At 43.8% G+C, this 25,541-nt stretch overlaps 3 protein-coding genes across 13 annotated transcripts in view; 1 reads left to right on the top strand and 2 right to left on the bottom strand.

Moving 5' to 3' along the window:
• Nucleotides 1-1,705: 1,705 nt before the first annotated feature.
• On the top strand, nucleotides 1,706-16,120 carry LOC111844957 (alpha-2,8-sialyltransferase 8B-like). Of its 4 annotated transcripts, XM_072717857.1 has the most exons (7): nucleotides 1,707-1,881; nucleotides 2,101-2,759; nucleotides 5,281-5,331; nucleotides 12,356-12,487; nucleotides 12,572-12,829; nucleotides 13,030-13,323; nucleotides 14,597-16,120. In XM_072717857.1, exons 2-7 carry the CDS (start codon nucleotides 2,662-2,664, stop codon nucleotides 14,880-14,882), a joined length of 1,119 nt encoding a protein of 372 aa, XP_072573958.1. In that variant the 5' UTR covers nucleotides 1,707-1,881; nucleotides 2,101-2,661; the 3' UTR covers nucleotides 14,883-16,120. The 4 variants fall into 4 exon arrangements, with proteins under 4 accessions (XP_023669680.2, XP_072573958.1, XP_072573959.1 ...); XM_072717858.1 differs by lacking the exon at nucleotides 5,281-5,331; XM_023813910.2 differs by lacking the exon at nucleotides 2,101-2,759.
• A 1,523-nt stretch (nucleotides 16,121-17,643) lies between these two features.
• Nucleotides 17,644-21,629, bottom strand: LOC111845036 (membrane protein FAM174B-like). Its single transcript, XM_023814090.2, has 3 exons — nucleotides 20,621-21,629; nucleotides 19,730-19,861; nucleotides 17,644-18,800 (listed from the first exon to the last, which is right to left on the bottom strand). The coding sequence occupies exons 1-3, from the start codon at nucleotides 20,896-20,898 to the stop codon at nucleotides 18,797-18,799; spliced, it is 414 nt and encodes a 137-aa protein (XP_023669858.2). The 5' UTR covers nucleotides 20,899-21,629; the 3' UTR covers nucleotides 17,644-18,796.
• A 303-nt stretch (nucleotides 21,630-21,932) lies between these two features.
• Nucleotides 21,933-25,541, bottom strand: part of LOC111845035 (repulsive guidance molecule A-like) — a 38,542-nt gene continuing 34,933 nt past the window's right edge. For all 8 annotated transcript variants that reach the window (XM_072717855.1, XM_023814088.2, XM_072717856.1 and 5 more), the window contains one exon: nucleotides 21,933-25,467. In XM_072717855.1, the coding sequence (XP_072573956.1) occupies nucleotides 24,796-25,467 (672 nt within the window). In that variant the 3' untranslated portion in view covers nucleotides 21,933-24,795. The remainder of the gene's footprint in view (nucleotides 25,468-25,541) is intronic.

The following is a 25,541-nucleotide window of genomic DNA, read 5'->3' on the forward strand; positions in this document are numbered from 1 at the left end:
CGCATCTTTAATCCCCGCTGGCTTGGAGCAGAGACGGTGCTAACTCACCAGTGAAGGACTAACAGTTTGCACAGCTGGTGCCTGGGGACAACTGAAAAAAAGAAACGGCTGCCCTTTTTGTTTCATAAAGATCTTGCCGCACAGTCTGGCGATTTGGGAGGATGGGGGAGTTTTCCTAGTTGTTTACACAGATCCTCTCCAAACTACCATCTCTTGTGTTTCCCAGTTTGCCTCTGGAATTAATTTCCCGCTCGTGCGACTTCTGGATAACCAACCTGATCCTCAATAAAAGATTTGGTTTTGGGGGATTCTGTGGCCGATAACCTTAGGTGAGGCCGATAAGCATTTCATCACAGAGTTGAGCTGAGCTCTGAAAAACACCCTCTCTTCAAGCCACGACTCTTATGCTTCAATGTTAGGCGGAAAATTTTTATGCAAAATACGGCATATATTTTCATTTATCCCTGCATCCATTTTCAAAATCTCTTATCCTGTTGCAGGTCACAGTGTGAAGTATTTTTATAGGCATGTAATGAAAATGTAGTATGATTTTTACAGGTGAGAAAACCACCTACGTTTCATTTGCAGCACCCCCCACCCCGAAAAAGATCACCCACAGCCCCAAACCCAGTCCCCCCACATGCCTTGATCAGCATAGCAAAGGAGATGGTGAAAGGCGAGGTGCGGCTAGAGATGAATACGGTTGGATGAATGCTTAAAGGCCAGAAGGACTCGGACTCACCGACAAGGTGAAACATCAGAGGCCTGAGAAATTCCTTAGAGCATAACGAGAAGGTACAGTTAACTGAAATATGTCCGAGCACATCCATTTCATTTTTAAATGGAGAAAAATAATACACGCACGCAGACACACACACACACACACACACACATATATCTATATATCTATATCTATATCTATCTATCTATATATATATATATATATATATATATATATATATATATATATATATATATATATACGCACACACATATATACGCGCACACATATATAATAATAATAATAATAATAATAATAATAATCGATACACACACACATTGAACGCTTTTGATCACAGGTACACATTTGCAGCCAGGTGGTCATTCCCAGTGGTCGCAAATGGGAATGAATGAACTTGAAACTAATTTAACGCTTTTTACAAATAGTGTCACCTAACAGAGTATCGCTTAACCGAATGCTGCGGGGAGCAACAAGGCAGCCTTAACGAAGGGAAGATGCCAGACGTAAAAACCAATTACCCATGAGAAACGGGCAAACAAGCCCCCCATCCATTATACAGGCACGTTGTTTAGCCTTCATTTTCCCAGAAGTCATGATATTGGAGACATAATGAATCTCATCAAAGGTATTATTTATGTCGTTAGCAGGGTTTTATGTAACTGTTACCCTGCTTCATTAGCTATTAATCCAGAAGTAGTTACATGGTCGTTGTGTAAAATAGAATCCATTAAGTGCAATGAGCACCCACAGTCTTTGGCATTAATCACATTTAATATTATTTATTTTTCAGTAATATGAGGGTTATATGTGCATAAAACCGCCCCTCATATTTAGTGTATCTGGTAGTAGATGCATAGTGTAAAGTATAGTCAGGGTTTATTTTGAGAAAGAAGAGAGACTACGAGGTGTTGGCAGTGGATGGAAGCACCATCCTGTCACAGAGGGCGTTCTGCTGCACATCTAACAAGCTCCACAGGGGGCATAGCCGGTTAAATGCCCTCAGACTGCGGGCAAAAGGCAGAGTCAGCCATCCATTGTACCCAGAGGCCATTACACGCATCAAGCCTTTGTCTGGCTATCAGAACCATGTTGAACTTGGTTTGTGCTACCATTTGTGCTGCAGAGAGCATAAGTGAGCGGTAAGGTGCTTTTATTTTAGGTTAAGCAGCAGTGGTTGTGAAATTATGGTCCAGGGAGCTGTTTCAGGACCCGGAGAGGGTCCTTGGTGTATTTAAGTACAAAACATCCAGTGTTCCAGTAAAACATTGTATAAGTGGACAATATGTGACACGGCTACTTGAGAGGCTTTTCATAGTATAGGCTAAGCAGATTAAATCACATTTTTTGGGTCTGAGCAGATTTTGGGAACAATCGTGGACTCCTTTGCAAGCTTGAGGATTCATCGGCACGAGCTGAAAGGTGCAGCCGAGTGCACGTTTTCTGAAGCGCCGGGCAACCCTGTCCAGCTTCAGCCCGGTCCAGCTTCAGCGTCTCTCTCTCTCAAACGTGCCATTCAGAATTAGGCTACGAGCGAGGAGGAAGCGCGACACCCTTAAGCCTGATTTAGCAGCCGATGCTCCACATTTCTGCTTCACAATCCCAAAGTGGGTTTATAATACAGTTGCACTGAAAGTTTGTAGGTTATAGGGTGTAAATGAAACGGCGTTACTCCGGAGTAAGAGCAGAGTGAAGGAGGGCGGAGAGGCAGGGAGACAAAACACAACCTGGGCATTGTGCTCTCAAACTACGCCCCTTCCCAAACCAACACATTCGAACAGGAAAATGACAAGGATAAAATCATTTTGGGCTACGGAACATGCAGGTGGCAATTAAAACATCTTAAGACCTGCTGCTTGGAACTTTATTATTTCTATTTCGCAGCGATCTTCAGGTTAAGTCTCAGAGACGGAAGAAAAGTCATGCCGTTTCTGTTTCGGTCACTGGGTTTCGGGGTTGTAGCGTTGCTGGCACTGTTTTTTATTTTCGCAGATTTTTCTGAATTTAAAGAAGAAACCGGGTGAGTACAGCCTTATCCGCCGCTGCGAGAGCCGCTTTTCCGCTTTGGGTTTGGGGATGTTTCCCAGGACTTCGCATGGAGAGGTTCTCTGCCAGTGTTGTAATTTATTGTTTGGCTGCCATTGCGATAACCTCTGTCCAGAGGATTAAAATGCTTGCCAGACATCCAAGAGTGCTGATGTTTCAGCCGCTTTGCTGAAGGAGTTTAATTTGCCCAAAGGTTTCTTTGTACCGGCAGCAAACCTGCATATGATGCATCCCATTCAATCAGGCATTTCTTAGTTGATCTCCTATTGCATTTTATCCCCTCTACGAGTCAGTCCCTCCAAACGCTACTTTACGCTTCTTTAGTAACAATGTGGCGTTTCTCGTGTTGCTTTAATTGTTAGTTTGTTTCATCAATTATCCAGTTACTTGATATCGCTGGGAATCATAAAGGCGAGGTCGTGTGCCTTGTTTTTTAGTTACATTAATCTGTTAATTGTAATATTTTTATATTAATCGCCAGTACTGACTGTTTGATGTCTGTTTGATGACACCTGATTGGTGGTAACCTGGTGGCTATTATACTGGACATTTCAGCCGTTACCAGAGTGCCTTCGGGCAGGGACACTCCGTATTTTCTCCTCTACTATTCTGGAAGTCTAATCTCAAACGAAACCAGTTCATATGTACAAAAAGTTTCACACAGCTTTACTGGTTAAAACTGGAGATCTCACTCAGGATTACAGCTCTACAGAGAACCCCGTTACTCCGTGGCGCTTTGTAATCAGCGAGGCAGAAAAAAACACAATTTTCTTATGTTTATAGCCACAAATTAAGTTTAACTAACATCATCATGTTTATACTTGGGCAGAGTGGCTGTGATTAGGCGATGCTTTTATTAAGAGGCTTTTAAATATCAATAAAAGGTTTATAGCTATCAAATGGGGACCTAAGTATTATCTTAAAGCCACTTAACAACAGCTACTGTTTCAGGCACTCCCTTTTTCCAGTTCACTCTGATTTGCAGTACAGCGTGACGCAGTTAATATGTATGGAGTCGTTAACGTGTATACACTCGGCAGGCATACACTTCGTCATACAGAGCCTCACACTGTTTGCTTAGTCCTTCAGACCAAAGCAGCCTTTAAGTGAATATCAGCCAGTGTGTCCTGAAGTTACTTTGACTGCCAGTACGTCTCGTTTGCTCAAAGGATTGCAGAAGGCTCTTTGGTCGATGCGACGGATAATAGATGGATGTTTGATTAGTCAGTGGAAGGCAAAATAATAACTAACAGTGATGATGACGATAATTGATGATTATTAATAATTAATTCATTGGTTGGTTGATTAATATTAAGCATGGGGGTTGCTCTCCCGTTTGCAACCGTCAAGGGTTCGAGGAGGTTCAGTAGGGTATTCTCTAAAAAAAAAAAAGAAGAAGAAGAAAAGAAATCCTGTAAATGTCAAAGAAAATTCTTTGTGTCAGTGATGCAGAAACACAACACAGGTTTGAAAAATGATGGTGTAAGGCTGGAGACAAATGTAAAACAGCCTTAACCAAACAAACTCAATATTTAATTTGTCTTGAAGTAAAGATTAATTTTAGTACATTAAAGATTATTACTGTTACTGTAAAATTTGTCATTTAAATGCCTAGTGTCAGTGTTGACTGAGTATTGGCTGTAATAACCCTTTGTATTTTCTAGGGTCTCCTCTTATCCCAGGCAAACTGCCTACAAACATTTATTAATTAGTGCCACATCATTAGCTTATAGGTTTAACATATTTCTGTGGTTTCATTACATTAGGTTCCTGTATGATTCTTCTAACACTCTGGATCAGAGCCGTGGTTCTTAAAATGTGTGTCTTGAGAATCATTGGGGGTGGAGCTGGGGGGAGTGGATTCCATTATCAGCGCCCTAAACAGTTATCGTGATTACAGTATGTTTCCCGCTCATTGCGCTAGTGTGCTGTTTACATTGAATAGGACTCCATGACAGGCAGAGTGATGGCTCTGAGGCTGGTTTCAATCCTGTGAATCCCAGGAGTGATCCTACTCCATTGGGCCCTTGAGCAAGGCCTTTAACCTGCAATTGCTTCGTCATGGGTATGACATTAATCTGCATCCAGCCTCTGACTTACAGGGAAATTTGGGGGTTGGTGGGAGGATTGGCACTCCAGCCACCAGATAAAAACCTCTCTCTGGTCCAGGTATCACCTGCCGCATGGCTGCACCCGGGCTCTCATCCCTGAGGTGGTTTGTAGTGTGGGGGGTGCAGCTATGCGCTGTCAGCACATGCTCCTTATGACATTATTGGGATAGTGGTGTCTTACTGTCTTAGGGTGTAATAGAATGCATTGAGTGTGCGTTCTTAGCTCATATACTGAAGTGAATCAAAATGGACTTTTTATGTAACATGGTATTCCAATGTTTTTTATAGTCTATGTTAAAAATCCATTGTACATGTGAAACAACCTAAAGTAATGACTTTAATGGCATGTAGTTTAATGTTGTTTTTCCCCTGGTTTTGGTTCAGGAATCTTGGAGGTACAAGGAAACTTCAAACATTGCTTCTGAAGTCCAACAGGTCCGTTGCCTCTGTTCCTGCTCCTGACTTGCTCCTTTTTGATTGTGGTATGCAGTGTACTTGTGCACAATGGATTAAAACTTAACCAAAGCCTTGAATTACATGCTGAACTCTTAAGTGTCCATTCATGAACTCAGACATCATTGCATGACTCAACTCACATTACGTCCTGGCTTCTCATTAAACATACTTTTGACTCTTGATGGGTGGGGGAAAAATCCCCAATAAAGACTCATTATTAGGGGAGTAGACAGTTATGTGTGCACGCGTGATAGAGGGTCCCGTACGGTGTCTTGCCTGCCTGGTGCCCAGGTAGGAGACCTTCCAGATCGTGTGGACAAGCTTTTGGCCCCAGCTGGGGTGGATCCAGTTGTCGTGGTGCATGTTGGCACCAACGACATAGGCAAGGGTAGAAGGGCTGTTCTGCAGGATAAATTTATAGAAGTCGCCAATAAGCTTAGAAGCAGAACGTCCATGGTGGTATTTTCCGAAATACTCCCCGTGCCACGCGCAAGTGAGGCTAAGTTAGCTGAGATAAGGAGATTAAATGCGTGGCTAAAAGGATGGTGTAGGAAAGAGGGGTTTAGGTTTATGGGGCACTGGAGGACCTTCTGGAACAGGTGGGACCTGTTCAAGCCGGATGGGTTGCATCTGAACCGGAGGGGAACCAGTGTACTGGGAAGGCGTATTTGTAGAGTAGTTGAGGAATGTTTAAACTAGGGACTGGGGGGGCAGGGAGGTTAGTTAAGTATGTAACTGGGGGGAAACGGAAAGCCCAAAAAAATCATATTATAAGTAGGCACTGTAATAAGCCTACCCTTTGTTGTCTGTATTTAAACGCCAGGAGTATTAGGAATAAAATTCATGATTTAGAGGCTCTTATCTCATCGGACTCTTATGATATTATAGCAATAACTGAAACGTGGTTGAGTGATAAGGATGGACAAGAATATAATATGGATGGTTACACATTGTTCCGTAAAGACCGTATAGGTAAGAAGGGAGGTGGTGTTGCAGTATATGTAAAGGAAATCTTGCAGGCAAGGGAGCTTACTGATATAAGTAAAAGTACGGAAGCTATATGGGTAAAATTAGATGCTACAAACTCAAATAGCCTAATTGTCGGTGTTTGTTACAGAGCACCCAATGTAGCTGCTGAGGAAAGCAGATTGTTATACAGTGATATTAGGATTATGAGCAATAAAAATGATGTGGTAGTTATGGGTGATTTTAATCTACCGGGGATACAGTGGGACATTGTTGCTGGCTCTTCTGAAAATGAACTTGAGATGGTGGAATTAGTACAGGATTGTTTTTTTACTCAGTTTGTTAACACCCCTACCAGGGGAGATGCCATTCTTGATCTTGTTTTGTCTAATAACCAGGACAGGATTGGTAAATTAGATGTTTTAGAACCACTTGACAGTAGCGATCATAACATGGTTAAATTTGAGGTTAAGTTTAGTGCCCGAAGAGCAAAGTCCAAATCAAAAATATATAATGTTAGGAAGGCTAACTTCAATTGTATGAGATTAAAACTAGAAACCGTGAACTGGATGGAGTTAAATAACAAAACTGTTGAAGAGGCATGGGAATTTTTTAAAAGCACGTTATTGCAAGTACAAGAGGACTTCATACCTGTTTCTAGCAAAAATAAATCTAGGAAATTGCAACCTAGGTGGTTTAATAGGGACATAAAGTATAAAGTAAGGAGGAAAAGGGCTTTGTTCCAGAGATGGAAAATAACTGATGATGACATAATAAAGCAAGAGTATCTAAATCTACAGGCTGAATTAAAAAATGACATTAGACGAGCTAAAAGGAATGTCGAAAGGAAGATCGCATTGGAGGCTAAGGATGACGTTAAAAGTTTCTTCCAGTATTTTAACTCTAAAAGAGCTCTAAAAGCTGAAATTACTAATCTGCAGGATAGTAAGGGTCTTATAATTGTAAACGACATTGACATAGTAAATGAGTTCAATGATAGTTTTGCACGGGTATTCACTGTCGAGGACACTAGTAACTTACCAGTTCTTATTACTAATTCAACATCGTCTATAACTAATATATATATAACTGAAGCTGATGTTTTGCAAAGCCTAGCTAAGCTCAAAATAAATAAATCACAGGGCCCTGATGGCATCTTACCTATAGTGTTAAAAGAGATGAGGGATATTATTTGCCGACCCTTAACATTACTGTTTCAAAAATCCTTATCTGAAGGTGTGGTACCTTCTGATTGGAAGCATGCCAACATAACGCCCATTTTCAAAAAAGGGGATAGAAGTAATTTGTCAAACTATAGGCCAATCAGTCTAACTTGTATAACTGGTAAAGTTATGGAGGCTATAATCAAAGAGAAAATGGTAGATTACCTGGACTCAAATAACATTTTGAGGGATAGCCAGCATGGATTTAGGAGAGGTAGATCCTGTTTAACAAATCTGTTGGAGTTTTTTGAGGAAGCTACTCAGGAAGTTGATGATAAGAAGGCCTATGATGTCATCTATTTAGATTTCCAAAAGGCTTTTGATGTTGTTCCCCACAAGAGGCTCTCACTTAAACTCAAAGCGACAGGTATTTTAGGAACTGTAGCGACTTGGATTGATAACTGGTTAACGGATAGGAAGCAGCGAGTAGTTATAAGAGGCTCGATGTCACAGTGGGCCTGCGTTCATAGTGGGGTACCGCAGGGTTCAATTTTAGGACCACTTTTGTTCCTAATTTACATAAATGATATAGACACCAATATATACAGTAAACTGGTGAAATTTGCAGATGACACCAAGGTGGGTGGTGTAGCAGATACTGAACTAGCGGCTCAGCAGCTACAGCGGGATCTTAATTTAATTAGTGACTGGGCTGACACCTGGCAGATGAAATTTAACATAGACAAATGTAAGGTACTCCATGTAGGGAGCAGAAATATAAAGTACAGGTATTTTATGGGACCTACTGAAATAAAGGTAGCTGATTATGAGAAAGACCTTGGTGTGTATGTTGATGCTTCCATGTCTCATTCTCGCCAGTGTGGGGAAGCAATAAAAAAGGCCAATAGGATGTTGGGGTACATCTCCAGGTGTGTGGAGTTTAAGTCAAGGGAGGTAATGCTAAGATTATACAATTCCTTGGTGAGACCTCACCTAGAATATTGTGTACAGGTTTGGTCACCATATCTTAAAAAGGACATAGCGGCCTTAGAAAAGGTGCAGCGTAGGGCCACAAGAATGATTCCTGGTCTTAGAGGAATGTCATACGAGGAAAGGTTATTTGAGCTAAATCTGTTCAGCCTCAAGCAAAGGAGACTGAGGGGGGACATGATCCAGGTCTATAAGATTCTAACAGGTTTGGATGCTGTTCAACCGAATAGTTACTTCAGCATTAGTTCAAATACAAGAACTCGTGGCCATAGGTGGAAATTAGCGGGAGAACATTTCAAACTGGATTTAAGGAAGCACTTCTTTACACAGCGTGTAGTCAGAGTATGGAATAGTCTTCCTGATAACGTAGTGCAAGCTGAATCCTTGGGTTCCTTTAAATCAGGGCTAGATAAGATTTTAACAACTCTGAGCTATTAGTTAAGTTCTCCCCAAGCGAGCTCGATGGGCCGAATGGCCTCCTCTCGTTTGTATAGTTCTTATGTTCTTATGTTCTTATTATGTTCCTAGTTTCCATAGAAACAACATGGGTACACCATATGTTTAAAAAAACATGGTCTCAAATTATTATTTAATTAGGTAGTCCATCAAAACCTTGTTGTTCTTTTATAAAATAAAAAAGGTCACATTTATGAAGCAAATAGGTTTCTTGGTATATTATGTGTTTATGCATATGTTCCATAACTCCACAGCACGTTGTGGTGCTCCAAACAGTGGAACGGTGACCAAAGTACAGTCTGAATTAATGTTGTGGGTGAAACTTACCTGCAGAAAAGAAGCCAACCCAATCTCAGAAATCCTAGCAAAAAATAATTTATTTTCTGTGGAGATATTTTCTTCTTTAATTAATACACTGTTGGTTGCAATACAAATTTTAAAATGCAATAACCCCATTTAATGAAATTCAATTAGCCATTATTTTCTGGTAAAAATCTACTTCATACACAAATAACTGATGCCCATAAATGGGCTCCAGCTCTGCAGATCCGTAGGACGTTTCTCACTCATCCTCTGATCTCTTTGGAGCTTCCCAGGGTCCCGATGGATTCTCTAATGATCATTTAACCCTAATTAAAGACTTCAAGGAAGTAACTGCATAAACTTTGCGGTGAGATGGATGAATACTTGTGTTTTTCTCATAAAGCTTGAGGGAAATTTTAAATCAGAAGGAATTGCAGATTAGCTGATCTATATGAACAGGAATGATTAGAAAACGCTGGAAATTAGAAATAAAATGGTCTTAGTGAACTACTAAAGAAAGTGTGGTGAATTATGCGCTGCTGCCTGTCTTCTATTGGCACAGATGCACAGCGTTGGCTAACCTGTTATATTGTATATGATGAGAGTCTGACTCTGACAATCTCCAAATTCTGCCTTTTGGTTTGTTTCACCTACAGGAACATCTGAGAATTGACTTAGCTCAGGCCCCCAGGTCACGCCCATCTATTACACTCGCATCTCGAAAAGGGCCTTTTTTTGACTTTGGGGTCATTGCAGAAAGTCCAGTTCCTCCAGCATTTTATGGGTCGTGGCTTTAAAAGCCGCCTGTCCCAGACGGAGAGTGACGGCTCTCCTCGACCTGGAACTCCATCTCAGTTTGAAGAGTTGCTATTATTTGAAGCAACAACATCCTGATTCTCATCAAAGTGTCTTTTTTTTTCTTTTTGACCTGACTGGCTTCACTGGTGCTTTTTTCCAGTTCAAGTATCACATACTGGGTTCGTCCTGTTTAGCTATGACTGGATTTGTGTCTGTGTTGAAAAGGAACAGAGCATCACTGGCTCTCGCATGCAGAAAGGCCTTTCTTCACTTGTTCAGAGGGTCACTGCCTTAAAAAATAATCTGTGTTTTTGGTGTCATCAGGGAGGGTTCTGTCTGATCTGAGGTTCTGGTTGAACATTCCATGTTGCTTCTTTAAGTATGTATGAAGGGTCTCTGTACTTGTATTTGGTTGTTCCCTAATCCCACCACCACTGGGAAATTGCCTGGGAAGATCTTGATTAACTCACTTGCAATATGTTTTGTTTAGATTACCAATGATTAAGCAGGCTTACAGTGTGTTGTGCAAATATACCAGCTTATATACCAGCATCATTCAGTTGTCTGCATTGCTTCTTGATATAACTGGGCAAACTCTGAGGCTTGTTACCAGGAAAGTGCATTTTACACTTTGACATCCCTAACTACACATTCCCAGGGACAACCTTGCACAACAAAAGCCCTATTAGTGATAGATCTGATGCTTGATTAGATTATTGTAATCTTTTAAACATCATGCTGCCCTTCAAAAAGTTGTTGCAAATTGTCAGTCATTAGCTCAATGCAGCCAAGCTACCAGAAATTGTAACACAGAGTATTCAGAATATATGCAGTGTTGCTTAATGATTTGCCATCACTTGTATATATTTTTTTTTCTGGAATGTCTGAAAAATGCTCCATATCAGTGTTTCCAGGTTCCCTTGGCAACATACTTCACCTGACCCTTCTGATCTTCTGCTCACTGGGTTAGCCATCATCATAATCAATCACCATCAGCAATATCAGTCATCCAACATTTTTTTTTAGTTCTACACTGTTCCATGATGTTCAGGATAAAATGGATATAGACAAAAACAGTGATTGCCCATTAAAAATCAGTGTGTTGCATGAAGATGAGTACAATGGACCATTGAGACCCAAACTCCATCTGATCTATTAAAATAGTATAATGTTATCTGCTCATGTGTTTGGTTTTCTATACATCTCTGCCTGGTCCTGTACCTCATTAACATGACTCTATCATCTCGGGGTGAATGGGGTCCCTCTGTCTCACGTGGAATCAGTGATGTTAATAAGACTTTCCTCGCATTGCACGTTTTCCACAGCAGCTCTAGTGATTTATTAGTATGATCATTCCCAGACCTTAAGAGGTCACATGGTCCACCACCATTTGGGCATCGTTGGCTTTCACTCCTGTTTTTACAGGCAGATCTCAGGGTCTGTAGCCTTTCATTACTTACCATTAACAGGATATAATCCCAGAGGGCACTTAAGGCCATTAATGTGGGCTCTGGTGGGTGATAAAAATCCACCCCACATCCCCCTACTGACCATCCCAACTTCAGTAAATTAGGCAAAGACGTTTGAAAGGGAAGTTGCAGTTGCATAACCACAAACCCATTATGATTATGATGATTGTACTGAAAGGTCTTTGTTCAAACAAGCTGTTCTTGTACTACCCCTTCTGCTGTGTGTAGTTTCTTCAGGCAAGAGCCAGTAAGTCATAAGCTCTTCATGTGACCCTCAGTAGGTGAGGCAAACTCTCCCTGGAAATGTCTTTGTAAAAAGGACCTCAGCAAATCAGCCCGAAGTGTGTTTTGCGGTCCATGGGGGGACCAGGCTATCATCAAAAAGCATTTCACATTGTGAGTTGCCATAGTGACATCCTCCTAGTCACTTTGATTCTGATTTATGAGGGCCTTGATTGAAGAGTGTTTGTTGTGGAGAACACTGAGGTCTTTGATTGGTTATTTTAGCCTGTATTGGTTACTTTGATTAACTAGAGTGCCGTGAACCAAACAGTAAGTTATTTGGCTGCTTCAAACCACACTCTCAAGATAGGACTTTGATTTGAGTGTTATCAGTTACTGGCTTTTGTGGTGCTGTCAGCTGATCCTTCAGAACAGTGTGCCTGACACTTTTGACATTGGACGTAAAGTTTTTAAAGCAATTATTGTATGTCTGTAACTTTGAATATCTGAATATCCTTTAAACTACCAGTGATGGTACTTAAAGCTGACTGTAGAGGCACTGTTCATTACTGCTCTTTATAGCATTGTGATTCTTGGCAATAAACTCACAGCTCTTCTCCACATTTTGAAATCCAGAAACTTTGTTCCTGAGACAGTGCCCACTTCATCACTGAATGCTCTGGACCATAAGACACCCCAGTCCCCAAGCAGTGCTGTTCCAGTGGCCTCTGGCTGGCATTTCAACAAGACCCTCTCAAACCTGATAAGGTATGGTGTGTCACATGTTCTCTGTTATTCTTTCCAGTTTGATCTTTTTTTTTCTTTTTTGCAATTTTTTTGTTTTATTTTAAGGAAAAACATCTTGAAGTTCTTGGATGCCGAGAGGGACATCTCAATTCTGAAGGGCATTTTGAAACCCGGAGATGTCATCCATTACATCTTCGACCGTCACAGCACCATGAACGTCTCTGCCAGCCTGTACCAGCTCCTACCCACGGTGTCCCCCATGAAGAATCAGCACCACAAACGCTGTGCCATAGTGGGGAACTCGGGTATCCTGCTCAACAGCAGCTGTGGCCCAGAAATTGACTCTCATGATTTTGTCATCAGGTGAGCTGCTGAATTACTGGGACCACATGGTATCTCCAGCCTGGCTGGCCAATGCACAACAGGCTTTTATTCCAAAAAAAGGCTGGGGGGGGGGGGGGGTGCACTATCAACCGCCCCTGTACGAGGCCTATTTACAGGCACCTCCCTTGCAAACAGACTCCCCCAATCAGACCGTGGTGTCTTGGTGCTGTTCCCTGCAGGTGTAACCTGGCCCCGGTGGAGGAATACGAGCATGATGTGGGTCTGCGCAGCAGCCTGGTCACCATGAACCCGTCGGTGGTTCAGCGTGCCTTCCGCGACCTGGCCAGCCAGCTGTGGCGGGATCACTTTCTGCAGCGGCTGCACAGCATCGCCGGCGGGGTGCTGTGGATCCCGGCGTTCATGGCCAAGGGCGGCGAGGAGCGTGTCGAGCTGGCGGCTAGGCTCATCCTGCGACACAGCCTGGACGTGCGGCCTGCTTTCCCCTCACTGCGGCTGCTCGACGCCGTCAGAGGGTGAGCATGCTAGCGGCTGCCTGTGTCATCATCTGGAAGGGTCATGAGATATGAATCGTTCATAATGGTGACTCCACCCACTGCTGGTGTTCAAGTTGATAGTCACCCCACCCGCCACTGGCACTCAGCCTGACAGTGACCCCTCCTGCCAATGGCACTCAGCTTGACAGTGACCCCTCCTGCCACTGGCACTCAGCCTGACAGTGACCCCTCCTGCCACTGGCACTCAGCCTGACAGTGACCCCTCCTGCCACTGGCACTCAGCCTGACAGTGACCCCTCCTGCCACTGGCACTCAGCCTGACAGTGACCCCTCCTGCCACTGGCACTCAGCCTGACAGTGACCCCTCCTGCCAATGGCACTCAGCCTGACAGTGACCCCTCCTGCCAATGGCACTCAGCCTGACAGTGACCCCTCCTGCCACTGGCACTCAGAATGACAGTGACCCCTCCTGCCAATGGCACTCAGCCTGACAGTGACCCCTCCTGCCACTGGCACTCAGAATGACAGTGACCCCTCCTGCCACTGGCACTCAGAATGACAGTGACCCCTCCTGCCACTGGCACTCAGAATGACAGTGACCCCTCCTGCCAAGTGCACTCAGCCTGACAGTGACCCCTCCTGCCACTGGCACTCAGAATGACAGTGACCCCTCCTGCCACTGGCACTCAGCCTGACAGTGACCCCTCCTGCCACTGGCACTCAGCCTGACAGTGACCCCTCCTGCCACTGGCACTCAGAATGACAGTGACCCCTCCTGCCAATGGCACTCAGCCTGACAGTGACCCCTCCTGCCACTGGCACTCAGAATGACAGTGACCCCTCCTGCCAATGGCACTCAGCCTGACAGTGACCCCTCCTGCCAATGGCACTCAGCCTGACAGTGACCCCTCCTGCCACTGGCACTCAGAATGACAGTGACCCCTCCTGCCACTGGCACTCAGAATGACAGTGACCCCTCCTGCCAATGGCACTCAGCCTGACAGTGACCCCTTCTGCCACTGGCACTCAGAATGACAGTGACCCCTCCTGCCACTGGCACTCAGAATGACAGTGACCCCTCCTGCCACTGGCACTCAGCCTGACAGTGACCCCTTCTGCCACTGGCACTCAGAATGACAGTGACCCCTCCTGCCACTGGCACTCAGAATGACAGTGACCCCTCCCGCCACTGGCCACTGGCACTCAGACTGATCAAATTGATATCAGATTATTCCTTCACAGGGTGCTGTCCTCTCTGTCTTTATTAACCATTCTTTTCCTTCTTTGGCAGGTACTGGCTGACAAACAAGGTCCAAATTAAGAGGCCGACGACGGGTCTTCTGATGTACACCATGGCGACCCGGTTCTGTGATGAGATCCACCTGTACGGATTCTGGCCCTTCGCCCTTGGACCCCAGGGGAACCCGGTGAAGTACCATTACTATGACAGCCTGACGTACGAGTACACGTCGCAGGCCAGTCCTCACACCATGCCACTGGAGTTCAAGACTCTCAGGGCGCTGCACAGACAGGGGGCGCTCTGTCTTCACACTGAGGCCTGCAGCACGACAACGTGAGCTCCATGGCTGATCTTGTGACAAACCGGGACCTCTGTGAATTATTTACCCAGAGCGGCCTCCCGCCTGAGGCGCGGAAGGGTAAACTCAGGTGTTGTCTAAGGAAAATCCTGCAGTGAGCTGCCATAGCGAGTCACGCACAACAGCTCTTAAGCATTTTAGAGAGCCTGCATACATAACAGCATGGAGTAACCGTTTATTTATTACAAAAGAATGCACTCCCTGAATTCTCTCTCTCATTATGGATCAGTGACTGACCGTTTTCATACGCCTGGGACCAAACGGGTCGAGTTTTAAATGTCTCTGTTTGTGCTGAGTGTATTTCTGAGTGTCGTATTGCCATCATACAGACCCGCTGTGAGTTTCTCAGTGGAACGGGGAGGGCGTATATTTCTCACTTGTCCTTTTGGGTTATTTAAATGCAGAAATGTTTGTATTCTAGATGCCCTGCCCTGTTTGAACGCAGATTAAAGGGTAGATGTGTTTTAAGGAAAGTGGGTTTGCACACGGCCACCTCTGATCAGAAGGTAAACGGAGACGGAAGGGAGGGTGCAGGTTGGATCCTGGAGACGCCCAGTCATTTACACACTGGGCAGGTACAGCTACCTGGGCTTGACTAATAGCACCACACTGTTTGTTTTTAAGTGACTAACTCCTGCATACTGAGTGTCGCCTGTGTGTGAATGTGATTAGTGCATCTTCCTCCAGCTGTGCATTAAAATGAACAACATCACAGGTGTGGCATTGCAAACCCCCCCCACCCCCAAAAAGCACTGTTACGTCTGAATTTTAAGAGTCTTCTCTGATCATTTGTGGTTCTCAAACGCTGGTCTGTACAGGCTATACCTTCACCACTGGACTAAAATAAAAGTGTTTCCCTGCCCTACTCTAATCTGGGTAAGACACTATTCCACGTTCACCCTATAAAACACTTTTTTTTGGTATCACTCTACAGTTCCGCTAGTTTATTTTGAAGCAGAACTAGTTCATGTGCCTCTAAGTCACAATCTATGGCAACTGTGAGCCAATGTAACCAACTTCTGTGACCTCTTAAATGAAGCATGACAGCTTTAGCAAAAGAGGGGGGACATTTCTACCCAGCTCACCTGTGAGGGGGTGGGGGGATCTCATCAGCGATGTTGTATTGCATTTCTTTGGCACACTTCAACACCCATCGTATTTTATTTATGGGAATCTTAAAGCCTTAATCTGTATGATTAAAAATAAATTATACATAATTATGATGCTTGTTTGCACACCAGTGTTGAAATAGAAACACAGCCAAGCTTGAAGAATGCATCAAAGTTTGCTGCCCACATCCAGGAGAGAGCTGCTCTTCAGCTCAAGGCCAAATAGATAAAGTGCGATTAGCTTTGAAAAAGGTCCTGTGCTACTCCAGGTAAACACAGCTGAGTAAATGTGCACAGGTGTCAGAAACCAGGAGCAGAGTGCTGCTCTCTTTTCTGCGAGGCAGTGCTACTGTAGCTGGTCCGGAGATGGTGCCTCCCCACACTGGTGTTTCTGGCCCCAGAGGCTCCCGGGCACTGGGGGAAATGAAGCAGCGACGGCACATTAGCACTAAGCGGTTTGATCTGACCTCCGGTAATCGCGCTAATGCTGCTCAGGCTTAACGTTATACGTGCAGAACATCACCAAATGCTGCCTCGGTCGCAGTATTACATGCATGCGTGCAGCAACTGCTGCCTCGTTAGCTAATGAAGCACGTTACCTTCGTCCTTTTTGCTAACAGGAGCCGGTACAGGTCACCGAAGGACGTGCTGTAAAACGATCGAGACCTGAACCACGTGCCATTTATACTGAAACTGTCAGTCGACAAACACGTACAGGGACAGAACAAGGTATTCCTCAGAAGCACAGATCTCAGTCCCACGAACCAGAGAAACGCCGGCAAGTGGCTCTGGAAGCAAACTGACAGTCGGCGTAGCAGCAGCACAGCAGAGATAAGAGGGCCGCTGACTCGAGTGCCAAACTAATTATACAGGGGATTAAGAACTTAGAGGCACAAGCAAAGTTATTCACTCCGTAAGCCCGACCCCGTCACTTATGGGATGAGTCTGCAGTGAAAAAAAACATTCTGACACAAAGTTAGTGTATGAAAGTTGATTTTTGCCTGTCTGGAGGAGGATTATTTAATTTTGGGTCTAAAAGCAATAAACGGCCAAAATGGCAAACTGACGCATCAACGAAACATTGGAAGAGTATTGAAATTTCAATCACATGTGGTGCAGAGGATACAGACCACTTTTTCCATTTCATTTTGCAGATGCTTTTTATCCAAAGCAACACTTTAGAAAGAAGGACCAGCTAATTCCTCAAGCAATTCGGGGTTTAGGTCCTTGCTCAGGCACCCAAAAGTGAAACCTCTCTACCAACCCTAGGATTTGAACTAGCAACCCTCTGATCACAGGCTGCATCCTAACCACACACCCAAAGGTATTTCTCAATGCCAAGAACATACTTGCGGTCTTGGCAAGGCCGGTCATGCTAACATGCCTCCTAAGAACCAACTTGGGACGCAATGACTCATAGGATTGGTCTTGTTTGGCGAGGATGCACCCGATGCATCCTTGATATATAGGGCAAGGCGAGAATGACATCTGGGGTTATTTACTGTCCTCTGTACTTCTGTTCTTAATATTGGAACTCATCCTCTGCAATGTAAGATCATGAAGAAATGGATACACAAGATCATAAGAATGGTGAAGTATGCATATTGAGAAACATCTCAAGACAGCAGTACTTATGTCACAGTGCAGAGTTGCACAGTTTATTAGCTTAATACTCTTACACCTACATTGCTGGAGCTACCATCTATACAATAAAAAGGCTGTATATATGTATGTTCTGTAGTCATACAATGTCGTTTCCCATGTTAGAGACAGGATTGCATACATTTCACCAGGCATAGGGGCCATGCAGGACATTTAAAATCAGACTAACTACAATTAGGATGCTAAACTCCTCTGTTCCAGTAAAGATCATGACATTGTGAATCAAAATGGCAGCTTTGCACATTGCAAACACTCAGTGTTTTGGTAAAAAATACTTTTAAGCTGACACAGGTGACAGCGGCGAATATTTACTAGAAAGAAGTTCCTGAATCTATGGTGCCCAAAACGGCAGTGGCATGGCTAGTTTCAACACAGGATCTCAGTAATATTACAGAATATCATACAGCTAGAAGGTCACAACAACTGAAGAATCAGTCTGGATTATGGAGTTCTAAAGGAAAATAAAACCACGATAACATTACATTCAAAATAAGAAGAAAATAAGAAGTATGGCTTCTGAAGATCATAGTTAATGATACACAAAGTGTTCTTGCCATAGGGAAACTTAAATCCCCTCTAAAACACTCTGGCGTAACAGTAACTGATTCATAGCATTAAGATAGAACTTCTGTTTCACACAACACACACGGAGCTAATGGGAAGTTTACTTACACAAAAATGTTCTGAGGGCAGAATGAAAAATAATTGGCTTGGAGATATAACCAATCAGATTGTAGACAAGGTGGGTTCAAGCGACTAAAGGAGGCAGGACCAACCAATCAGATGTCTTGGTCCTGCCTCCTCTAGTTGCTTGAGCATACCTCCTCCTAAAACGCCTACAAGCACACACTGATAGACCTACAAATGTGAAGTCCAGTAGATCACCCATATCAACAGCTCCAACACTGGAAGAACCGCATTATGTACGAAAGAAAATATAATGATTCTTCTGAAGATCAGAGAGATGTCTCCAGTAGCCTAGTGGTTAAGATTAGAATGAGAGGGAAAGGAGCAAGTAAACTGAAGAAACTGATTGTCCTTTTTTTTTTTAACAATCCCTGCAGAAACAGTCGTGTAACTGTACATAGATTGTACATACTATATCCAGTGTTACAGTGGTCTTCACCTGGCAGGGGAAAAACAAATAAAATCAGTCAAGCACTGCAAACTGTAATGGAGACCTCTTTAGTGTCAGACAGGTAGACATATACTTACACAAGCTAAGATTTAAATCTCTGAACAGTTTTACATATTTGAGTTCTCTGTGATGATTAGAATGAGGGCCTCACTAGAAATAAGAAAGCTTGACTGAAAAGAACCTTTATTAACATCTACAGCACCGGTATACAGCACATTAAGTTATGCTTCAACTTCTGGGGGCAGTTTAATTATACGGTCATTGTTGTAAATGGAGAACAGAATAATGAGCTAATGATGAATCTATAATTGAAAATGTACACCTATTAAGCTGGGTTTAAGTATTACAGGTCCCACCTATGCACTAGTGATTCAACACTGAAATGCAGAGAATCTACCATGATTTCCAGCACTGCTTGTATTCTAATTAGTGTAAAAGCATGATCAAGATCGAATTAGCTATCAATACTTGAGCTCTCTATAAAAGTACAGTGCTACCAACAGACCACCCACAGACCTAATTTGCTCTTCCAGGTGGAAAGTCTCCAACTTCAGCCTCATATGTGCAGTTCCCAACTCAAGAGCAGGACAACCACTTCACTAAGACGAGGTCTTTTCGCCTCAAGTATTTCTCATTGCATGAACAACCTGGGCTTCCTCACGTTTCAATTACTTTCCCAAAGCCACTTTTATTGACATTGCATCTGATCATCTAAAGACACATTATGAATTTTTCCCCCACGTTTAAAAATAGAAAGGGAAACGAATTGTAGTACCTCCTGGGGAAAATGACAACATGTGAGAAAAGGTCATTTGAGCAGTAATGCATTTATGAAATGAGACTGCACAGTGCACCTCAGCATTAGCGATATGACTAACCCATCAGCTGCCTGATGGAGACTGAGGCGAGTGGCACACCTGTACTTGATATCGAAGAGGGTCGAGTCCTCCTCATCTTCGTTCTCCTCATTTAAAGGCGCCATCTCGATACGCTCCGCCGGCGTGGTGATGATGTCGTACCGCCGCGTTTTCCCCACCTTCCTCCCAGACCTTCAGACAAAAGGAAGCATCCACACAATTTCACTTCAATACAGGGCTGTCAACTTTGGTCAGCTGGCTGTCCTGAGATTTTTGATTCCAGACAAGTGCGCACATGCATTTACACCTATGTGACAGTTTTATTACCTTGTAGATAGTCTGTAGGGTTTGCAAACTACCCCAACACTTTTGATGCAGCTAATTTTAGGTTTATAATGTAATAACATTAATTTGCCATAAGAATATTTAGAACCCATTATTTAAAACCAGTAAACCCTCCATTTTGAGAAATTGTTCCGATGCTCCCTACCCCACTGAAATCCCCCCCCCCTTTTAAAACGATGAAGAGCATCCAATACCTTCCAGAATTTGTCTTACCAAAAATACTCAACTATTATACATATCGCGTCCATTTTTAGTTACTAAATAAAACAAAACTAAAATATCACTAAATTGCATTATTGATATTAAATAGGAAAATACCAGACACGTTGTCACTGCGCCTCTCACCTGGAAAATGATGGAGATGAGCATGGACATTATACACAGGGATGCACATAAAATTATCATGCAACTTAACCTTTATGTGGCTAATTTGTAATTCTTTCGCCGTATAAAGGTTAAAATAAGCGATAATTTCTTGTCTTAGCACGAATGCACACAAAATAAATATGCCGCGCGTATCACTTACACAGCCGATGCGTACTTGCGTACCAGTTATGTGCATCCCCGATTAAATAAGTGAAAATAAAGATCCGGCCGTGCTGTTACCTGTAAACCTTGACGACCAGGCAGGTGATCAGGAAGACGGCAGAGACGCAGATGATGACGCCGAAAGCCCTAAGGGTGGCCAGGTCGCCCAGGAAGGGGGGGATGTGCGCTCCGACGGTCGGCGCACCGCCCGTGCCGTTCCGCGGCCGCTGCGGCTCCGGGATGCTCGCCGTTCGGTTCGGCCGTAAGCTTTCGGCCGGCGTGGTGCGCAGCTCCCCATGCGCAGCCACAGTCAACGCAAAAGCAAACGCCAAGCAGATGCGAAGCGGGACCGGCATTTTGGATGTCCTTACGGTCGATTCGCTTTGCGTAGGTTATAACCTATATGGCGACCATTTTGCTAAATTCGCAATATGATTAGGATTTAAATGGTAACTGACGAGCCACCGTACCGCACAAGCAAGCAGCTGTTAAATCACCGTCGTTGGGTCACTAAAGTCATTTCCCATGCCCCTGAAAAGGTGACTCAGTCTAAGGCCACTTTAAATAATAACAAGTCCCATTACAGCACTGAAGTCCGCTCCGGGTTTTCGCCAACTCACTCCGCGATCCTCCCCGACGCGATCTCCCCTCCCCAGTGGGTTTATTTGGATGGATGGTTAATAATAGGCCGCGCTAATCCAGCTAAACCCGGACCTGCCGCGCCGGGTCCGGATGTGCTGCGGATAAACGTGGATTAAAAAAGGACGAAGCCGCCGATGCTGCGTTACTGGGGAAGAAACAGATGAAACAGCTCCGGGCTGCGTGTTAACGCGTTATCTCCCATATATATGTAAGGATATAAGCCAATATAGGACATGTCGTCATGTTTATTGTAATGCTTCAGGTTTAGGTTGTTGAAGGAGAATTTATGTCTTAAAACCGAGCAGTACTCATATGGAGCAGAACTAAAACGGTACGTCGTGCGTCTTATGATGGTCTTATCATTCTGATCCGCAGATTACGGTACAGTTAAATCCATCTAATTAATTTATGGTGAATAAACGTAACCGGTAAACCAGTGCAAACCGGGTGCTATTTAGAGTAATTTTTTAAAAGCATTTGTGGAGAGATTCCATAATGAACACCAAAAGCATGTTCACTTCTAAGTTTTGCAAATCACGATCACACATACGCTTCCCTTTATGTACGGTACAACTTCTGTTTTGTTCTGTACAAGACAAAAGTAGCAATGTTCAATTTCAATGGAGTGATAATTATGAATTACGGCCACTAGATGGCGTATTGTCCTCACCATATATTTTTTGAGTCATATTAACGATGGGCTTGTTAACATTTACATACAAACTGTATGATATAAAGAAACAGACCATTTCACAACTGTGTGACAATCTTTACTCCTTCTAGTTAAACCTTTCCACAATAAGACGTAAAAACAAAACCAGACTGTACAGAGTGATTATATATTTCTATCACAAATGGTTATTTTCCCCAAAAAATTGCTTTTTTATGTTAAACATTTAAAGCATTAAACAGCCATTAGAATTTCAGATGACACTGATTACCTAAACAGCACTGTCTTAGTGTATGTGACATTTTTTAATCTACAAATTTCATAAACATGTCAGTTCCCACGTGTCATACATAAATGAATACTCAATGCTGAAATACACAAGCTTGCAGGAAAAATCCACAAACATGAATGCGAGTCCAGTGTGTGCAAACTATGTTATACGGCAATCAACATTTTTTCCCCCCCATAAACAGCTAAAGAACGCCGACCGGTTGACCTATTAAATCAACACTGAATTTTCACAGCTTACAGTATAAATTTCACTCTCTTTACTGATCACTCTTTAATATTTGATATGCGACAATATAGCTGGAGGGTTTACGATTTGAAGACAACTGGCATATCATATTATATCACACACTGTCAGCATAAAATACAGCTTCACAATAAATAATGTACAGTATTATCGGGTGTCACAATACAAACATGTTCTGATCTGGTTCTTGTTAGTCCTCTTTTCCTAGTGAAACATAAAGTGCGTTTGTAGTGTAAGAGTGAGTCGCAGCACACGGTTTTTCCATTCTGTTTTCACTGTTCGGTGAGAAGCAAACGTCCGCATGTGGCCTCATCTGCCCTTTTATTCCCAGGTAGGGAGGTTGTTCCGGCCTCCTGACCCATCACGCCACAGTTAGCCAAAGTATGGCTGACAGGAACACATCACTATTATAGTGCACTACCCAGGATCTAGGGACAGTCTTTCTGGCAGCATGCAAGTCTGCAACATTCATATTTTCACAAATCGTACTTAAATAAAAAATAATACTTACCTCCTCACCCCTCATACAAAACCCCAAAAGAACAGCCTAACAATAATTCATTGTTCTTGGCCTTTCGTACAACCACACATTTTATACGCTTATTTGCGGACAGTGCATTATCGCAGCAAAGCCGCTTTGAGGTGAGTCGTGTTGGACTAACTTTCCCAAACCAGGCCAGCAAACCTGCGCCGTGCTCTCGCTGCTCGTAATCAGTTCACGAGATGCTGTCTGACAGTTTGTATTTTTTTTTTGATGCTGTAAGTTATGTAAAGTGGTTCTCGCGTACAAGTGCTTGTTGTTCTTCAGGAATCCGCTCGCGAGCTGAGGACGAGTTGCCTTGGCAGCTTCGACAGGGAGAGAGATATTAGCCAGGAAAAAAAAAATAAAAAAATCCAGGATCAGCAGCATAGCTCAAATGACCTTCAGTGCATTTCTGTTAGTAGAAGCTGCTGAGATCAGCCTTGTGTGTACCTGTACAACACGAGCTGAGACAGTCTTGGAGAAGACTGACATCATGACACATAAACAAGAGCCAACATCTTTTAACACCTTATCGGCACCTCTGCTAGTCTCCCCCCCCCCCCATCCCCATGGGGCAGAATGGTGTTCAAGGAATTAGTAACAATGTGTCGAAGGTGCGGCTCTCCAGAGTGTGAAATTAACTACCACCATTAAAATCAGAGAATTTCCATCTCTCTCATTTCATGGTCCCTTCAGGTTACCTGCACCATCAGAACGTCCATCTAGGCCAAACCCAAAGGCACCAGTCCACCTCCCTCAAGCCCTGGCTTAGTTGTCTGGAAACAGATCTTCTCTTGAGAAGCTTTTACCCCAGTAATCCATTGGTCCACAGAGACACACGATCCCCAGCCAGTCCAACAGCACGGCCAGATCCGCAGATTCACAGTCACGTTCTGCTCTTCACATTTAACGGTCTGGCCATACTGGTATCTTCAGCTCAGGGTTAGAGAGCAGCCTCAGCCCAGCATTGAGCCAGGGATCTATATTACTGCTGGGAGCCGCACTCAGCACTTTGTCCGGACTGAACCCCGTCTCTGAACAGCCACATCCCCAGATTTTTAAAACATTCATCTACAGGAAACTGGCCACAAGTAAGACAGACATTGACGGTAATACAGTGTTGGAGCAGAGGGCATATGGGTGTACTTACACTCAGAAGACATTAGCAAAGGAACTTTTTCATCAAGGAATTAAATACACCTCTTATTTTAGGCCCAGGACTTCTTGGTCTAAAACGACACTGTTGTTCATGACTCATAGTAATTAGATATAAATAGTCCTGTAAAATAAACCACTTCTGACTTGACATATTACATACTTGTATACCCTGGTTGTTTCTGTAATGTGAACAGAGAATTCACTGTCCCATTTAATAAATAATAATGATAACATTATTAAGTCACAGCACCCACAAAATATTAATGAGCCAGAAAAGCTGAATGCTGCAAATTTTTGAAACAGTTTTTCTGGAGGATCTCCCTGATTCCAACTACTTGCTAGAAACATCCTGTCTACAGGCATATTGGTGTTTTTCTTCTCTGAATGGGATGCCAGCGCAGGACATGTCTGCGGCATCTCCTCATTCCTCTGGAGACCCACACCAGGGTGGTGGTTCTTTAGGAAAAAATGGTAATGCAACACAGACTACTAGTAGATGAAGTTCTCCAGAACTTCAGGTAGAGGTCATGTGTGGCTCTGAAATGACAATGCACTGATAGATGATCTGATAAGCTGGTCTGTAGGGCTGTACTTGAAGACTCCAGAAATGACTGAATGACACTCTACCAGCAGAGGTATGATCAGGTGAGAGGGACCTTCTGTAGGTTCGGCCCACTGGCGGCAGAATGAAGGGCGATGGAGGTGAGTGACTATGGATATGTGAGTCAGCCCTGGATACACAAGACAAACAACAGGAGGCTGGCAGAGGACAGTGAATAGCCAGTGTGCGTTCCTGGTGCAGAGCTGCCCGTTTTCCACGCGGCTTCAAAGATGTGATGTTTGCTCTTGTCCGAATGGAGCACTTTCGCATCCTCAAGAGCGTAATAAGCCGCCATAGTGAAACTGACATCTCCAGATGTGAGGAGGTCAAAGACGCAGGACTGGAAGTAGAGATCTTGAACAGGGAGGTGCTCCTTGCACGTGGCTGTGGCTGACATGTAGGTGAAGCCCGTTTTGCTGGTGGGGGCGTGGCCATTGTCAGCCTGGACCGCGGCGGCGCCGAAGCCGATGCGCTGGCTGAGTGGGCAGCCGTCCCGGCAGAGGTACAGGTCCTGCTCGTCCCTCTCCTCCAGCGAGTTCACCACCTCCTCTGGCATCCGCACGGCAAACGTCAAGTAGCGGCCTACCTGTCGGACCACAATGGTGGTGCCGATGTACCGCGCCTGGATCTCCACGTGTTGACCCGGAACTTTCTCCAGAATGGCCAATGCGCTGGCCCCATGCTGGTCACCTCCGTTCTTGGAGCCGTCTGCAAATGCCGCTGGAAGCTCATCCGTCTCAGCATGGTACATCTTCTGGTCTACACATTCCTGGAAGTTCTTGAATATGATGGTTAGCTGTTTGAAGGGAGAAGTGTAACTATTAGTATACATGTTTGTTTTAATTATTTAAATGCATTTGTTTGAAATAA

This window comes from Paramormyrops kingsleyae, chromosome 11 (assembly GCF_048594095.1).
Source record: "Paramormyrops kingsleyae isolate MSU_618 chromosome 11, PKINGS_0.4, whole genome shotgun sequence".
Classification (NCBI taxonomy): Eukaryota; Metazoa; Chordata; class Actinopteri; order Osteoglossiformes; family Mormyridae; genus Paramormyrops; species Paramormyrops kingsleyae.

Excerpts from the sequence above, each read along its gene's own strand:
- LOC111844957 (XM_023813910.2), top strand. The coding sequence starts at position 1,736 with ATGCCCTCAGACTGCGGGCAAAAGGCAGAGTCAGCCATCCATTGTACC. Across the intron at positions 5,332-12,355 it reads TTGCTTCTGAAGTCCAACAG|AAACTTTGTTCCTGAGACAG; the intron begins GTCCGTTGCCTC and ends TTTGAAATCCAG. Across the intron at positions 13,324-14,596 it reads CTGCTCGACGCCGTCAGAGG|GTACTGGCTGACAAACAAGG; the intron begins GTGAGCATGCTA and ends CTTCTTTGGCAG.
- LOC111845036 (XM_023814090.2), bottom strand. The coding sequence starts at position 20,898 with ATGCCGGTCCCGCTTCGCATCTGCTTGGCGTTTGCTTTTGCGTTGACT. Across the intron at positions 19,862-20,620 it reads CTGGTCGTCAAGGTTTACAG|GTCTGGGAGGAAGGTGGGGA; the intron begins GTAACAGCACGG and ends TTTTGTCTGAAG.